This window comes from Pygocentrus nattereri, chromosome 7 (assembly GCF_015220715.1).
Source record: "Pygocentrus nattereri isolate fPygNat1 chromosome 7, fPygNat1.pri, whole genome shotgun sequence".
In the NCBI taxonomy this organism is placed as follows: domain Eukaryota; kingdom Metazoa; phylum Chordata; class Actinopteri; order Characiformes; family Serrasalmidae; genus Pygocentrus; species Pygocentrus nattereri.
The window spans coordinates 27619528-27633421 of NC_051217.1; the positions used below are offsets into that span (position 1 = coordinate 27619528).

A 13894-nucleotide genomic window follows, 5' to 3' on the forward strand; every position below is an offset into this window, starting at 1 on the left:
TCTCAACGTAAAGAAGCAGCGGGTCTACTCCGAGTCCCTCCCGGATGACCGGACTTCTCACACTATCTCTAAGGGAGAGTCCAGACACCCTGCGGAGGAAACTCATTTTGGCCGCTTGTATTCGCGATCTTATTCTTTCGGTCATTACCCAAAGCTCATGACCATAGGTGAGGGTGGGAACGTAGATCGACCGGTAAATCGAGAGCTCTTTCTTTACCACAACAGAGGGTGAAGAGTTGGTCCAGTGTTCCATGACCAGGGCGGAACCCGCACTGCTCCTCCTGAATCCGAGGTTCGACTATAAGCCGGACTCTCTTCTCCAGTACCCCTGCATAGACCTTACCAGGGAAGCTGAGGAATGTGATTCCCCTGTAGTTGGAACACACCCTTTTTAAAAAGAGGCACCACCACCCCAGTCTGGCACCATCGAAGTCAGCCGCATACCATCTCCACTATATACAGTGCTAGTGGCACACTGCTTTCCCCTTCTGAGTCGCCTGACGGTTTGCCAGAATCTTTTCGGAGCCGAGGTTCGAGGATTACTGCCCCGACAGGCACCAACTACCTTGCGGCCACAGCTACAGTCAGCCGCTTCAGCAATGGAGGAACGGAACATGGCCCATTCTGAGTCAATGTCCCCCACCTCCCCCGATAGCTGGTCAAAGTTCTGACGGAGGTGTGAGTTGAGGATCAATCTGACAGGTTCTTCTGCCAGACGTTCCCAGCAAATCCTCACTATACGTTTGGGTTTGCCTGGTCTGACCAGCATCTTCCCCCACTACCTGATCCAACTCACCACTAGGTGGTGATCAGTTGACAGCTCAGCTCCTCTCTTTTGGTCCAGCCCGAAGGGGTTACATGAGTCCCACCTCCCATCGACCCACCACCAATGGGAAGGGCAGTAGTAGGGCTTTGTGGATCGGGCAGTGGTGTTCTGATCCTCGGTTGCTGAATATATATATATATATATATATATATATATATATATATATATATATATATATATATATATATATACACATACATATACACACACACACACACTCAAACACTCAAATAACACATCCTAGATCTGATTGAATGAAATATTCTCATTGAATACTTTGTTCTGTGCAAAGTTGAATGTGCTGACAACAAAATCACACAAAAATCATCAATGGAAATTACATTTATTAACCAATGGAGGCCTGGATTTGGAGCCACACACAAAATTAAAGTGGAAAAAAACACACTACAGGCTGTTCCAACTTTGATGTAATGTCCTTAAAACAAGTCAAAATAAGGCTCAGTATTGTGTGTGGCCTCCACGCCTGGGCATGCTCCTGATGAGGTGGCGGATGATCTCCTGAGGGATCTCCTCCCAGACCTGGACTAAATCATCCGCCAACTCCTGGACAGTCTGTGGTGCAACATGGCGTTGGTGGATAGAGCGAGACATGATGTCCCAGATGTGCTCAATCGGATTCAGGTCTGGGGAACGGGTGGGCCAGTCCATAGCTTCAATGCCTTCATCTTGCAGGAACTGCTGACACACTCCAGCCACATGAGGTCTAGCATTGTCCTGCATTAGGAGGAACCCAGGGCCAACCGCACCAGCACATGGTCTGACAATGGGTCTGAGGATCTCATCTCTGTACCTAATGGCAGTCAGGCTGCCTCTGACGAGCACATGAAGGGCTGTGCGGCCCTCCAAAGAAATGCCAGGCAGCAGATCGCTCTCCATGGCGTCTCTAGACTCTGTCACATCTGTCACATGTGCTCAGTGTGAACCTGCTTTCATCTGTGAAGAGCACAGGGCGCCAGTGGCGAATTTGCCAATCCTGGTGTTCTCTGGCAAATGCCAAGCGTCCTGCACGGTGTTGGGTTGTGAGCACAACCCTCATCTGTGGAAGTCGGGCCCTCATACCATCCTCATGGAGTCGGTTTCTAACCGTTTGTGCAGACACATGCACATTTGTGGCCTGCTGGAGGTCATTTTGCAGGGCTCTGGCAGTGCTCCTCCTGTTCCTCCTTGCACAAGGGTGGAGGTAGTGGTCCTGCTGCTGGGTTGTTGCCCTCCTACGGCCTCCTCCACATCTCCTGGTGTACTGACCTGTCTCCTGGTAGCGCCTCCAGGCTCTGGACACTATGCTGACAGACACAGCAAATCTTCTTGCCACAGCTCGCATTGATGTGCCATCCTGGATGAGCTGCACTACCTGAGCCACTTGTGTGAGTTTTAGAGTCCGTCTCATGCTACCACAAGTGTGAAAGCACCACCAACATTCAAAAGTGACCTTTTGTCACAACTTTTTAGTGTTTGACAGTTTCTCATTGCAGATTTAACGTATCAGGAAACCAACTGCAGTGCTTATAAAGGCGAATAAGTCCATTCTTCTCCAAATATTCAAGGAAGCGTGTCAGAGCTTCCAACCAAATTAGAAGTGAATTACAAACTCTGTCACTACTTTTATTGCCAAGGATTAGGGTCTGTTCTGTGTTGTTGAGAACCGGAGCTTTTGCACTATGCTGCCCAATTTGGAGCCGAGATCTAGCGTCTCATCTCGAACACATTTTACTGACACAGAAGTCGCCTGCACTCTACAAAAAGACCAAAACTGAAAAATCACTGGATTAAATGGATTAAACAGCTGTAATGTGCTGTGTGAACATCTACTGCCACAGGATCATATTTTAATGTCTTCTTCTTCTTCTTCTTCTTTCGGCTGCTCCCTTTAGGGGTCGCCACAGCGGATCATCTGCCTCCATTCTGCCCTATCCACTGCCTCCTCTACTTTTACACCAACCATCTCCATGTCCACCTTCACTACATCCATAAACCTTCTCTGAGGTCTACCTCTTCTCCTTCTACCCGGCAGCTCCATCTCCAACATTCTTTGACCAATATATCCACTATTCCTCCTCAACACATGTCCAAACCATCTCAACCTGGCCTCTCTGGCTTTATCTCCAAACTGCTCCACCACTTTCCCTCTGATCTGCTCATTTCTAATCTTGTCCATCCTTGTCACTCCCAATGAAAATCTCAGCATCTTCATCTCCGCCACCTCCAGCTCAGCCTCCTGTCTTTTAGACAGAGTCACAGTCTCCAAACCATACATCATATCAGGACGCACTACTGTCTTGTAAACCTTCCCTTTCACTCTTGCTGCTATCCTTCTGTCACACATCAGCCCTGACTCCCATCTCCACCCACTCCATCCTGCCTGCACCCTCTTCTTCACCTCTTTTCTACACTGTCCATTGCTCTGGATGGTTGACCCAAGATATTTGAAGTCATCCACCTTTACAACCTCTACTCCTTGCATCTTCACCTTTTCACCTGCCTCCCTCTCATTCACACACATGTATTCCGTCTTATATCTACTGACCTTCATTCCTCTCCTCTCCAGTGCAAACCTCCACCTCTCCAGATTCTCTTCCACCTGCTCTCTACTCTCATCACAGATTACAATGTCATCTACAAACATCATGGTCCATGGAGCCTCCTGCCTGACCTCATCTGTCAACCTGTCCATTACCATTGCAAACAAGAAGGGGCTCAAATCTGATCCCTGATGTAACCCTACCTTCACCTTGAAACCATAGGATCATATTTTAATTTAACTGCGCATTTTATCACAGATTAGTGGCAGCAGTGTCTCATGTGCTCCAAACAAGAGCAGTGAATGAGAGCCTTCCAGTTCACTTACCAAACCACTTCCATTTGTTAATACACTAATACAAGATATTGCAAGTAAATTCGTAATGAACTATTATAAATACTTTGCTTTAAAAGCACAAAGTTGTCACACAGTGATAAAAGATGTACAGAAAAAAATGCATCAAGATGCATCGATGATTGTTTTATAATTGCATCGCAGCCATGTGAATCGTAATCGAATCGTGAGGTGCCTAGAGATTCTCACCCCTAATATACACACACGTGCGCGCGCACACACACACACACACACACATTTACCTTCAGTTTACCTTAAACTGTCGTCTCAGATTGACCATCTCATACAGTCGCTGCTCCTCTAGTCCTCTTCTTTTGCACCACTTCTTGGAACCACCTCCCCTCTCCCCTTTCACCTACAGAGGACCAAAAAGTCAAACAGAATTAGTAATCTAACTAGAAATAATATTGATAGACCTATAAAAAAACACCATGCATAATATTCAATGAGACAGAATGTCTTTAGCTGTTCTAAAAAGAACTATTAACTGTTTTAATTAGTTTGTTGCAACTACTGCTGCCTTATTGTAGCATTTTTACTTTGACTTAACTACATATATAGCCATGTTCCTATGTTCAGATATTTAAATTTTTTTTTTCATATTTTCATATTTAAATATTTCAGCCATCAGTCTTGGTGCAATCCAACCAATATTTCAAAATAAATGCTAAGAAATTATAATTAATTAATAAATAAGAAAAATCGAGAAGTCCCCTTAAATCTTAACCACCTAGGTAAGCAGCTTGTATCTGGCTGACCTGCACCCATGCATTGAAGGTGTTGAGAAGGGTGAAGGGGTCTCCCAGGTCACTGTTCAGAGGCTGACGCGCAGTGGAGCAGTCAGGGTTGTGCTGAGCACTGCGGAGGAATGGCGACTGAACACTAAGGGCTGCAGCTACAGTTAACACTGGCTCCAACAGGCTGAATAGTGAACCCAGGACTAGCATTTTACCTAAAAACACACAACACAAGCACACATACACACACATACACACACACACACACACACTTAATCCAGAACAATCTGACTGCTTGACCATTCATTATTGATTAAAATGAATATACAACTGTACATTTCACTAATTAATGAATTCATGTTATTTAAAAACATACATGCACAAACCCATACTTTCAATCTAGAAACATTGGACTGCTTGACCCTAACATTTACAACAACTGTGCAAAGGTTATTCAATTTCCAGTCAAAACTTAAGTGTTATTATTAATTTTCCATTATTTTTTTAAAATATTAAGTATAATATCAAATCTATCTATGTAATTTGTCCACATTCAGATGTTTCTGTGTACCCTTTCACTGTGAGAAGACAACTCAATGCTATAGGTCTGAAAGGATGTGTAACTGTCAAGAAGCTGTTACTGAGAAAAAATAGACACAAAATAAAAAAAAAATAAAAATCAACTAGAACACAAACTTGCCAACTGAGATGTGCAATAAGGTCTAAAGCTGTAATTTGTAAATAAGAAAAAAGGGAAAAATAAGAAAATTTTCATTTAATTTTAAAGAAATGAAAGTAAGTCTGTAATGAAGGCAAAGTTTGGACACAAAAATGTTGGAAAAAAATGTGTTCCTATATTTACTGTTAAATGCATTTTCTATTTTTGTCCTGACACTGGAAAAAAACACCTTTGAATTGAATAAATGAAACTGTGTGCCTTCAGCACAATACTATATAGCTAATGAATTACATTATTTTAGAGTAAAATATCTGTCTTTACTTGGCATACTTTTCAGTAGCTTAAAAAATGTTCTTGTTCATTAAGAAAACAAAAGCACTCATACCAATAACCACGTCCACAGGCAGCTGGGCCAACAGCCTTCCAATTGGTGTGAGCTGTCCATGGACATCCAGTGCCCCTTGTTCCTTCAGATATGTCACAGCTGTCTGAATGCTGGAGGATGGAGGGGGGTCTATGAAGGAAAAAAACAAAGGATCTCCCAGACCCATACTCTTCATCTGCACAAAAACAAACACATATCTCACTTGTAATGGGGACTGATGACATGAAAGTGAAAAATAACAGGCAGGCACTTCTGCAAACTCTCTTCTGTTTCAGTCTGCACTTGCACTGCAGTGATATTAGTACATAATTTTAACTACAAAAACCTGCTACGTATCACTTGTAAACTAAGGCTGCAAAGAATATGACAATTGTAATTAAGTCATACTGAACTTTGTATATATGCTTCAATATGCAAATGAGTGCTCTAATCAGTCTGGAAAAGTTTTATTTTTGCTGTGAGCATCCTGACCAACTTCAGACACTACAACAGACTTAGACTTGCAAGCTGTACATCTACCTGTCTTCAGACAGTCTACTGAGTTTTGTCTTTTAATGTAGGCTAGAACCACTTCTATTGACAGAAATCAACCATCTGTTGATGTTTTAGGGTAATGTATAGGCATAGAAGTTATTTAAAATGGGGCAACTGCAAAAACACACATGAGAATAAAGTGGCATTCCCAACAACATGTATGAACTCACTCACAAACTTATAAATGCTGCCAAGTAAATGTGAGGCAGTATTACCTTGCCCCAGAAGACTTAGACTGGTGGGAGTGGGTAACTATATGCACACCTGGAGCACTAATGAGTCTAGAGCCACTCTGTGAATCTCAGGGACTGGGTATGGGGCAAAGGCCTCATAATCTGACTCAGCATACAGCCGGTAGCAGACTCCTGGTCCAGTTCGTCCTGCGCGGCCCTTCCTCTGCTCAGCACTGGCACGGCTAATCCAGAACTCCTGAAGTCTCTGCATCTTTGCCTTCACGTCAAAACTCATCTCCTTTACTTTACCTACCAGTTGCACATTGGTCAGAGGACAAAAAGGTCAAAATTAATTTCCTGCAATTTACATATAAATATGTAGGCGTTGATAAGTGTTCAAAGGTTTGCAAAAGCAAGCAAAAAAATGCTGTTTTTTTTTTTTTTTTAGATGAAATTACTGCATATTAAACTTGCTACAGAAATAAGTGAAATGCACTGAACATTAGCAAATAATTCTTTTTGCATTATTACATTTTGGCACACTGAAAAAATTAAGACCAAAGAACAACTAATTTAAGTGGAAATTACTTATTACTAGTGGAGTGATTATGCAGTAACCTGAAATAAATTGTCTCAATTTTAAGTAAGCCCTAACCCCAATTTAATTTAAAACTGGCCCTTAATCTCAGAGTATACATCTTAAAAAAGATAACTGAAACCAAAACCGGGATGGCAAGTGAAATTTGTCAACATTTATTGACAAATAAACAGACAAGCAGACAACAAGAGAGAGAGATGACATTGGACCACTGAAGAATGAAAAACAAGTTAATACTGTTTCAACATCAGAGAGAAAAATTTGGGTTCTTTTGTCGACAAAGGCCTCCACACTGCTTTGCCTCATCCTGAAAAAGTGACATTAAGCACATTAGAATGATTGTGACATATTTTAAAATTAGTCTAACTTCCACATCACTGTTGTGTTATAAAATTAATTATAGTCACAATAACAACAACAGATCATGTTTGTAGAATGCATGACCAAAAAGTATTGCACCTTATACTCAAAAGGTTGCTGTGGCACCTAAATTACTCACTGTATGTCATACAAACCCTTTCACTGAACTAGTCAGTGTTTTTACTTAAAATGGTTGTGATTGACTTGTTTCATCATCAAAGTAATATGCTGATAAGATAATCACTGGCAAATGTATTTTTGCATCAGTGTGGGGCAAGCAAAATAACTGATATCATTTACAGACTGTAACAACAGTCTGTAACGTCTCATGTTGAAGACTTTTTCTTACTCATACAGGGTCTATGAAGTAAACAGAAAATATGAAACGGCCAAATAACATCAGCGGTACAATTACTTTTAACATGAGGGCAACAAAGAAACATTTACAAAACTACTTTTAAGAGTCTACAACTAACAGAAAGACATTCCACAGGTTGATTATCCTAATAGAATGGAGAAAGGAGAAATAATAAACAGGGCTCTCTTACTGCCATCTTGACAAAGTGGTCCGGTTTGCATGTATATCCACATGCTTTGATTTGGTGTAGCCATCTTAATCCAATGTGAGGCATTTGCAGAATATCCCAGTTATAACAGTTATGCTGTGGCAACGTTGTGACAACCTATTGTTTTGATGCCCACAACATTGTCACAACATTGAAATGTAATTCCTCAAAAAGTTGTGACAATGTTATCTGACAACATTGTGACAACACAGCGGCAACATTGTCAGTTTGCCATCACAGCTTCCAAGAATCTTCATAAGTTAAATGTTGTGCACCATGGAGCTTTGCTAAGTTACCAATAGTCATGGCACCATATAACAGAGTTACTTAATAATGAGGATGTGACAAGGCTGTGACAACCTTGTTCAGGCAATGTAAACAGCACCACCTTTTTCGCTGTAAAAAAGTAGATAATACTGTGACCCTGTGGTGTGTTTTCTGGAGTAGGCAAACACAACGTATCTCCGCAATCGAAGACCTTGGCCATGTTTGAAATAACATACTGCATACTGTCTTTAAGCAATATTACTGTATACCGTAACTTGCAGTACTTTTTACTGTATAATGTATTTAAGCAATAGAACATGAGTGACTGTGTTATCGTGAAATAACATCATGGCTGTTACACACGACTTCAAATTAAGTAAATAAAGATAAATAAATTAATTGGGCCGTGAACATGACATTTATTACGTTCTAATGTTAGCAATTCCTTCCACCAAATTATAGCTCCTGAACAAGCAGCTTCTTTCTACGTCAGAGTAACCAACTCCACTCAGTTGCTGCACAGCCAGCAGTTCGTTCTCCATCTCCTTGTTTTGTTCTAGCCAGTCTGTAACGCATTTTACAGCCCATTTTGTTTGGCAAAGGGTAATAATTCCAGGTTGTTTAGGTGTTCTTTTGTCACAGCTGCTGAGTTTGCTTAGTGGTAATGACAGTTTCGGAATTTAGTGTAGTATCATCTTCAGAGCCTGACCAAATCAGCTGTAGGTCAAATGTAATCTTAAACGTATCCATTTTCTCTTTGTGCGTAAAGTAAGAAGTAAAAATGTTCAAATGGCTTGAGTGTCTCCTGCAGCTGTCAACATCATTGCTTAGCAATGTCATTTCAGCAGAGCGATACAGTGTTTGTGAAAAAAATTTGCGGTTATGGCGTGAAATAACAGCATGGTTAGAAAGCTTCTCAACCAGTCAGCTTGCATGGCCGGAACTGACTGTTGTATAATAGGATATATACACTGTATACTACTCTTCTTCTGTAGCGCACTGTACAGTATCCAGTATACGACACAAGCCGTGTCCCATACTACAGGAAAGGGGTGTGCCCAGCCTGCAAGCATCCAAGACGGAGCCGATCAGACCACCTTGAGACTCCTTTGAGGTCCATTTTCAGCAGCCCTCTAATCACTGCTTAGCAACCATTGCTAGCTGTTTTTTCCACGTGTATGTTTACATTTTGTTCAAGAGATGTGCCTTTGTGACTTTTAAAACACTACCTTATCAGAGGGCAGGACGTTTTATCCATCTTTAAAGCTACAAATAATCTTTTAAAAAATGTCAGCTTTGGTTTCACCTGTGTGGTTTCCAAACACACCTGTTTTCAACCTGACTAAATATAAAGCATTGTGACTCTACAGGTAGCCTAAAAAAGCCAATGCTGAGCGGATTGTTCAGAATTACTGTTTTATCCACTTTATTCAGAAAGTTTACTTTTAAATAGACAAAGTAGGCAAACCCACTTTAAGAAAAGCAGAGAAAGCTGGTGTGACTACCAGAGTACCAGTAGCATTTGGTCAAATTTCTGTAGTGTTGCCATTTTAATGTATAGAAGAAAACTGAAACCAAAGCTAATCAAAATATTCAAGTCATTATGTCAGTAATTGCGCACTTCTGGAATGACTGGAAAAATATCTGAGCAGTATGTCATCCACATGTCTTTGGTCTACAAGAGAAATTCATGTCATACACTGCATACTACTTTTGGGTATAATCAGCATGGTAGATGTATGTAGTGCGCCATTTCAAACACAGCCACTGATTATGTCAGTGAATCACCCAGCCCTATTGAGTCTGTGACACTGAATCTTGAAACAAGTTTTTTTTTTTTTTTTAATGAAAAAGAATTGTACAAATTAGCACTCTAGATTTCCTGAGAGAATTTAAGAATACCATGATAGAAACTTGTATTTAACTTTGAAAGATTAAAAATTTCATACTTCCTGATCTTTTTCTACAATTTGCAGTGTAGGGTCTCAAACTAAGTGTTTACATGAAACACGTCATTTAGTCTCATCGTAGACATGTATGTATCCAATCTGTCAAAACACTACAGAATTAGAGAGTGCATCCTCATGCTTCTTTTCTTTCACTCAGCAGTTACTTTACCTGAGTCGACCACAAAGCGCACCCCATCAATTGTCACAGAGGTCTCTGCTATGTTGGTGGAAATTATGCACTTCCTCACCCCTGGAGGCGCAATATCAAACACCTTAAGGGCAAAAGTCATACACATAAACTGTTATTAATGTAAATTCTTTTACAGCTGACATTCAGATGTAGTACGTGGGTCAACTGCCATATAATTAGCTTCTATAAAGACCTAACATTCAGTACATTAGGTAAAGACAACAATATCTGTGACAAATCTGTGAAATATAGTGTGTTCAGGAATTATTACTGAAAAGAAATACAAGATATACACTTATGCTTTAAACTAGGCAAAAGTATAATAAAGCAATTATATAGCATCTTCCTACTTAAATTCTACTTTGTTTCTTCTGACATTGAACACTTTGTTGTTGGTAAACAATTGACTGAGATTACAGAAGTGTTCTACCTTATCTTGCTGGGCTAGTGACAGGGTGCTGTGGAGGGGCAATACAATCCAGCGCTTTGTGTGTGCAGCATAAGTCTGACAGGCCTCCATGACTGTGGAAATCTCAGCAACACCACTGAGAAATAACAGCAGGTCACCTCGCTCATCTGCTGGATAGCGCTGGTCTATGCCCTGAAGCACACGCAGGAATGGCCGTGGGTCAAGTTTCTCTGATTTGGACGCTTGCTCCTCTGGTGGGACAGGCTGGTATATTACCTAAACAAACCCAAGTGAAGTAAATGCTTGTAATACCTCCCTCACAAGCACCTATTAACAACATACAGTAATCGATCCATTCCGTATTTTAACTTAGTATCTTAACTTGAGAACAAAGATCTGGTTTAGCTAAAATTTTGTATCTATTGACTATTTGTTACAACGCTTATGTTAAAAGAAGATGTACAGAAATTTCACTGAAACAGTGCAGTCATCCCCATACCATTGTACCAGTTTTATCTTTCTTCTAGCCTATTTCACTTCTCTCTGCAAGGCCATTCTCACTGTAACCACTTATGTCTCACCTGAATGGGGAAAAGTCTGCCTGGAACTTGAAGCACAGGAGCATTGCTGAAGTAGCTTGAGAAGAGCTTGATATTGATGGTGGCAGACATGAGAATCAGGCGCATGTCGGGCCGAAGGGCAAGCAGAGTGCGCAGTACACCCAGCAGAAAGTCACAATGCAGGTGTCTCTCATGAACCTCGTCCACGATCAGCACTTGGTACTGGGCCAGTGACACATCCTGCTGTATCTGCCTGAGAAGCAGACCCTCAGTCAGGAACAGGAGCTTGGTAGCTGGTGTGCGACTAGTCTCAAACCGGATCTGGTAGCCAACCTTCAGGACAGACAAAAGAGGCCTATAGACTATATAATGCTACTGTGTACTGTATATCAAGATTTTTTTTTATATCAAGACGTTAACACCTACATGCACTGCATTTTTGTAATCCTAATAGTCCCTAGTTGTATACACCATCTTTACTTTTACAGCATCACTGTGTGTTGTGTCCAACTACCGTGAGGTGTGATACCATCAAGTAATTCTTCATATAAATCTGACTAAGGCATTTATAGCTCCAATTAGCCCTTAATCATTCGGATTCAAATTTATGAAGTTAGATGATAGCTACAAACAGTATTATGTATGGTGACAGTTACACACCGGTAGATCAAATGTGCAAATGGCCTCTTACCTTGGAGCCATACTGGTTGAGACTCTCAAAGCTGACTCTCTTAGCGAGGGAGATACAAGCGATTCGACGAGGCTGGGTGCAGGCTATTTGGCTAAAGCCGGACGACAGCAAATACTGGGGCACCTGAGTGGACTTCCCACAACCCGTGTCGCCTGCAACCACCACCACTGGATGGCTTCTCACAAGCGCCACAATCCTCTCACGGTACTGAAAGATGGGCAGATTCTTTTGCTCCTGCCGCAATTTGACAACTTTGCCAAAGCTCTGTTTCTGAGTAAAGTCCAGAAAGTGGAGCAGAGCCAGGCGACAGTCTGCGATTTCTTGCCGGCCTGGGCCGGACGGCTCCCTGTGCCGCCTATGTCCCGAGCTCCCAAACCCATGTTCCACATCTCTGCTACACACAGATACGTTGATCTTGTACCGGGCATCGTATACTTTCGGGAGCCCAAGATCCACGGCGCCACCTCCGCTCTTCTTCCGAGCTTTGCCTTCATGCGACTCAGCCTTATTGCTACCTCTGTTGTTTTTTGATCCTGCCATCTCCTTCCTGGCTTTAAACCGCTGAAACCGCTCGAAGAAAGTCCAAAACTCCTGATGTTCGGGGCTGTTCGCCTGGATGTAGTCATGCTGGCGGAAAAAGATCTCATCTAGCTGTGCGCGGCATTGTGGACTGCTCCAGTCCCAGTCCTGGGAGTCGGATCGCCTCTCAGACATATTCTAACTAGTTAGTTAACGTTAATCTCTTTCAAATGTACAACTTAAAGGTAACTAGCTAAAGAGAAACATAACCTAGTGTAAGTAATCGAGACTAACTGTCACGCCACTGTGTGTGCTTATTTTCCTGTAACAATAATGAAAATAAGTTAGCTAGCTAGCGCTAACGTTACCTACTGCTAGTGAACTGACTGGATTACTAATGCTAGCTACTAAGGTAGCCCCCTAGATACAGCCTCTGCCTCTACCTTCACCTACTCTACGCTTAGCAGCTGTAGTTCCAGCTAAACAGAAATATTTCAAATCAATCAAAAACGATTTTTTAAAATAGGACAGGACACACTATTTTAAATTACATATTTAGTAGCAACATATCTGAAAGGAAAACAAAACTGGCGGATACATAACAGAGCAATACCCCAGCAACACAACGGTCCGTCCACGTAGTGGGGCCGGGTGTTGTATTCGCTTCAGTTTCCCCTCAAATTCACGTTCCCATTGACAAAGTTCTCGTGCACGCGCATTCCAACGCCAAACACTAGAACAAAAAGGTTCAGAAAAGGTCCAGAAAAGATTGCATGGCAGCATGTATTCACCCAATCGGCCATGATAGATAAAATATTCTTGTGCAGATCTGGTTCTCCGGTAAAATATATTCTCAGTAAAAAAAAAATAAAAAGAAAAGCTCAGTAAAGGACACATATTAATCTATGATGCACAAGCAAGTACTTTCGAACTAAGCATTTCAACGTTAATTATGGACAAGATATAGAGATAGGTAAAAAGCTGTTCTTAATCTGTTCCTTTGCCCCAATAAATAGCTAAAAGTTACAATGTTTAAGAATATCCCAGAATAAAAATCAAAGTTTCTTTAAAATGACTACATATTTTATCCAAACAAATGATGTTCAGAACCAGCTGCATCTAGAATTATTCTATGATATTTATCTTCCATAATGGAGTTTCTCTGTAATTAGCAGGGGGAACAGATTTGGAAAAGGCATTTTAACTGATTATAAATGTTCTCCTTAGTTATAAACACTGGTCTACAAAGTCCTATACTATATAATACTTGTAATATAGCATCATTAAACTGGGTATATAATGCAAATGAGGGATATTTATTTTCTCATTCTTGTGCATTACATGAATGACATTTATAATGGGGCTTCCCTTAACAGAGTTGGACAGATTATTCCCTGTCTAAACCAGTCTTTAATGGAAAACTGTCAACTTAGTTTGATCTGCTTAGTTCCAGACTGATTGTAATAATTGATTAATAATTATATTGGTAATAATTATAACTAGATATTTGATCTGAATATTATGCCTATTATGGATCCGATCTTTGCTTATCTTTGTT

At 41.1% G+C, this 13894-nt stretch overlaps 1 protein-coding gene across 3 annotated transcripts in view; it reads right to left on the reverse strand.

Moving 5' to 3' along the window:
* dhx34 (DEAH (Asp-Glu-Ala-His) box polypeptide 34) overlaps positions 1 to 12968 on the reverse strand; it is a 32154-nt gene extending 19186 nt beyond the window's left edge. For 2 of the 3 annotated variants that reach the window (XM_017686254.1, XM_017686256.2), the window contains exons 1-8: positions 11818 to 12968; positions 11148 to 11459; positions 10588 to 10842; positions 10137 to 10239; positions 6319 to 6536; positions 5521 to 5695; positions 4478 to 4671; positions 3973 to 4074 (exon numbers count right to left, since the gene is read on the reverse strand). In XM_017686254.1, the coding sequence (XP_017541743.1) occupies positions 3973 to 4074; positions 4478 to 4671; positions 5521 to 5695; positions 6319 to 6536; positions 10137 to 10239; positions 10588 to 10842; positions 11148 to 11459; positions 11818 to 12531 (2073 nt within the window). In that variant the 5' untranslated portion in view covers positions 12532 to 12968. Of the gene's footprint in view, positions 1 to 3972; positions 4075 to 4477; positions 4672 to 5520; positions 5696 to 6318; positions 6537 to 10136; positions 10240 to 10587; positions 10843 to 11147; positions 11482 to 11817 lie in introns of all 3 variants that reach the window. The other variant, XM_017686257.2, reaches the window with a different exon arrangement.
* Positions 12969 to 13894: the final 926 nt, after the last annotated feature.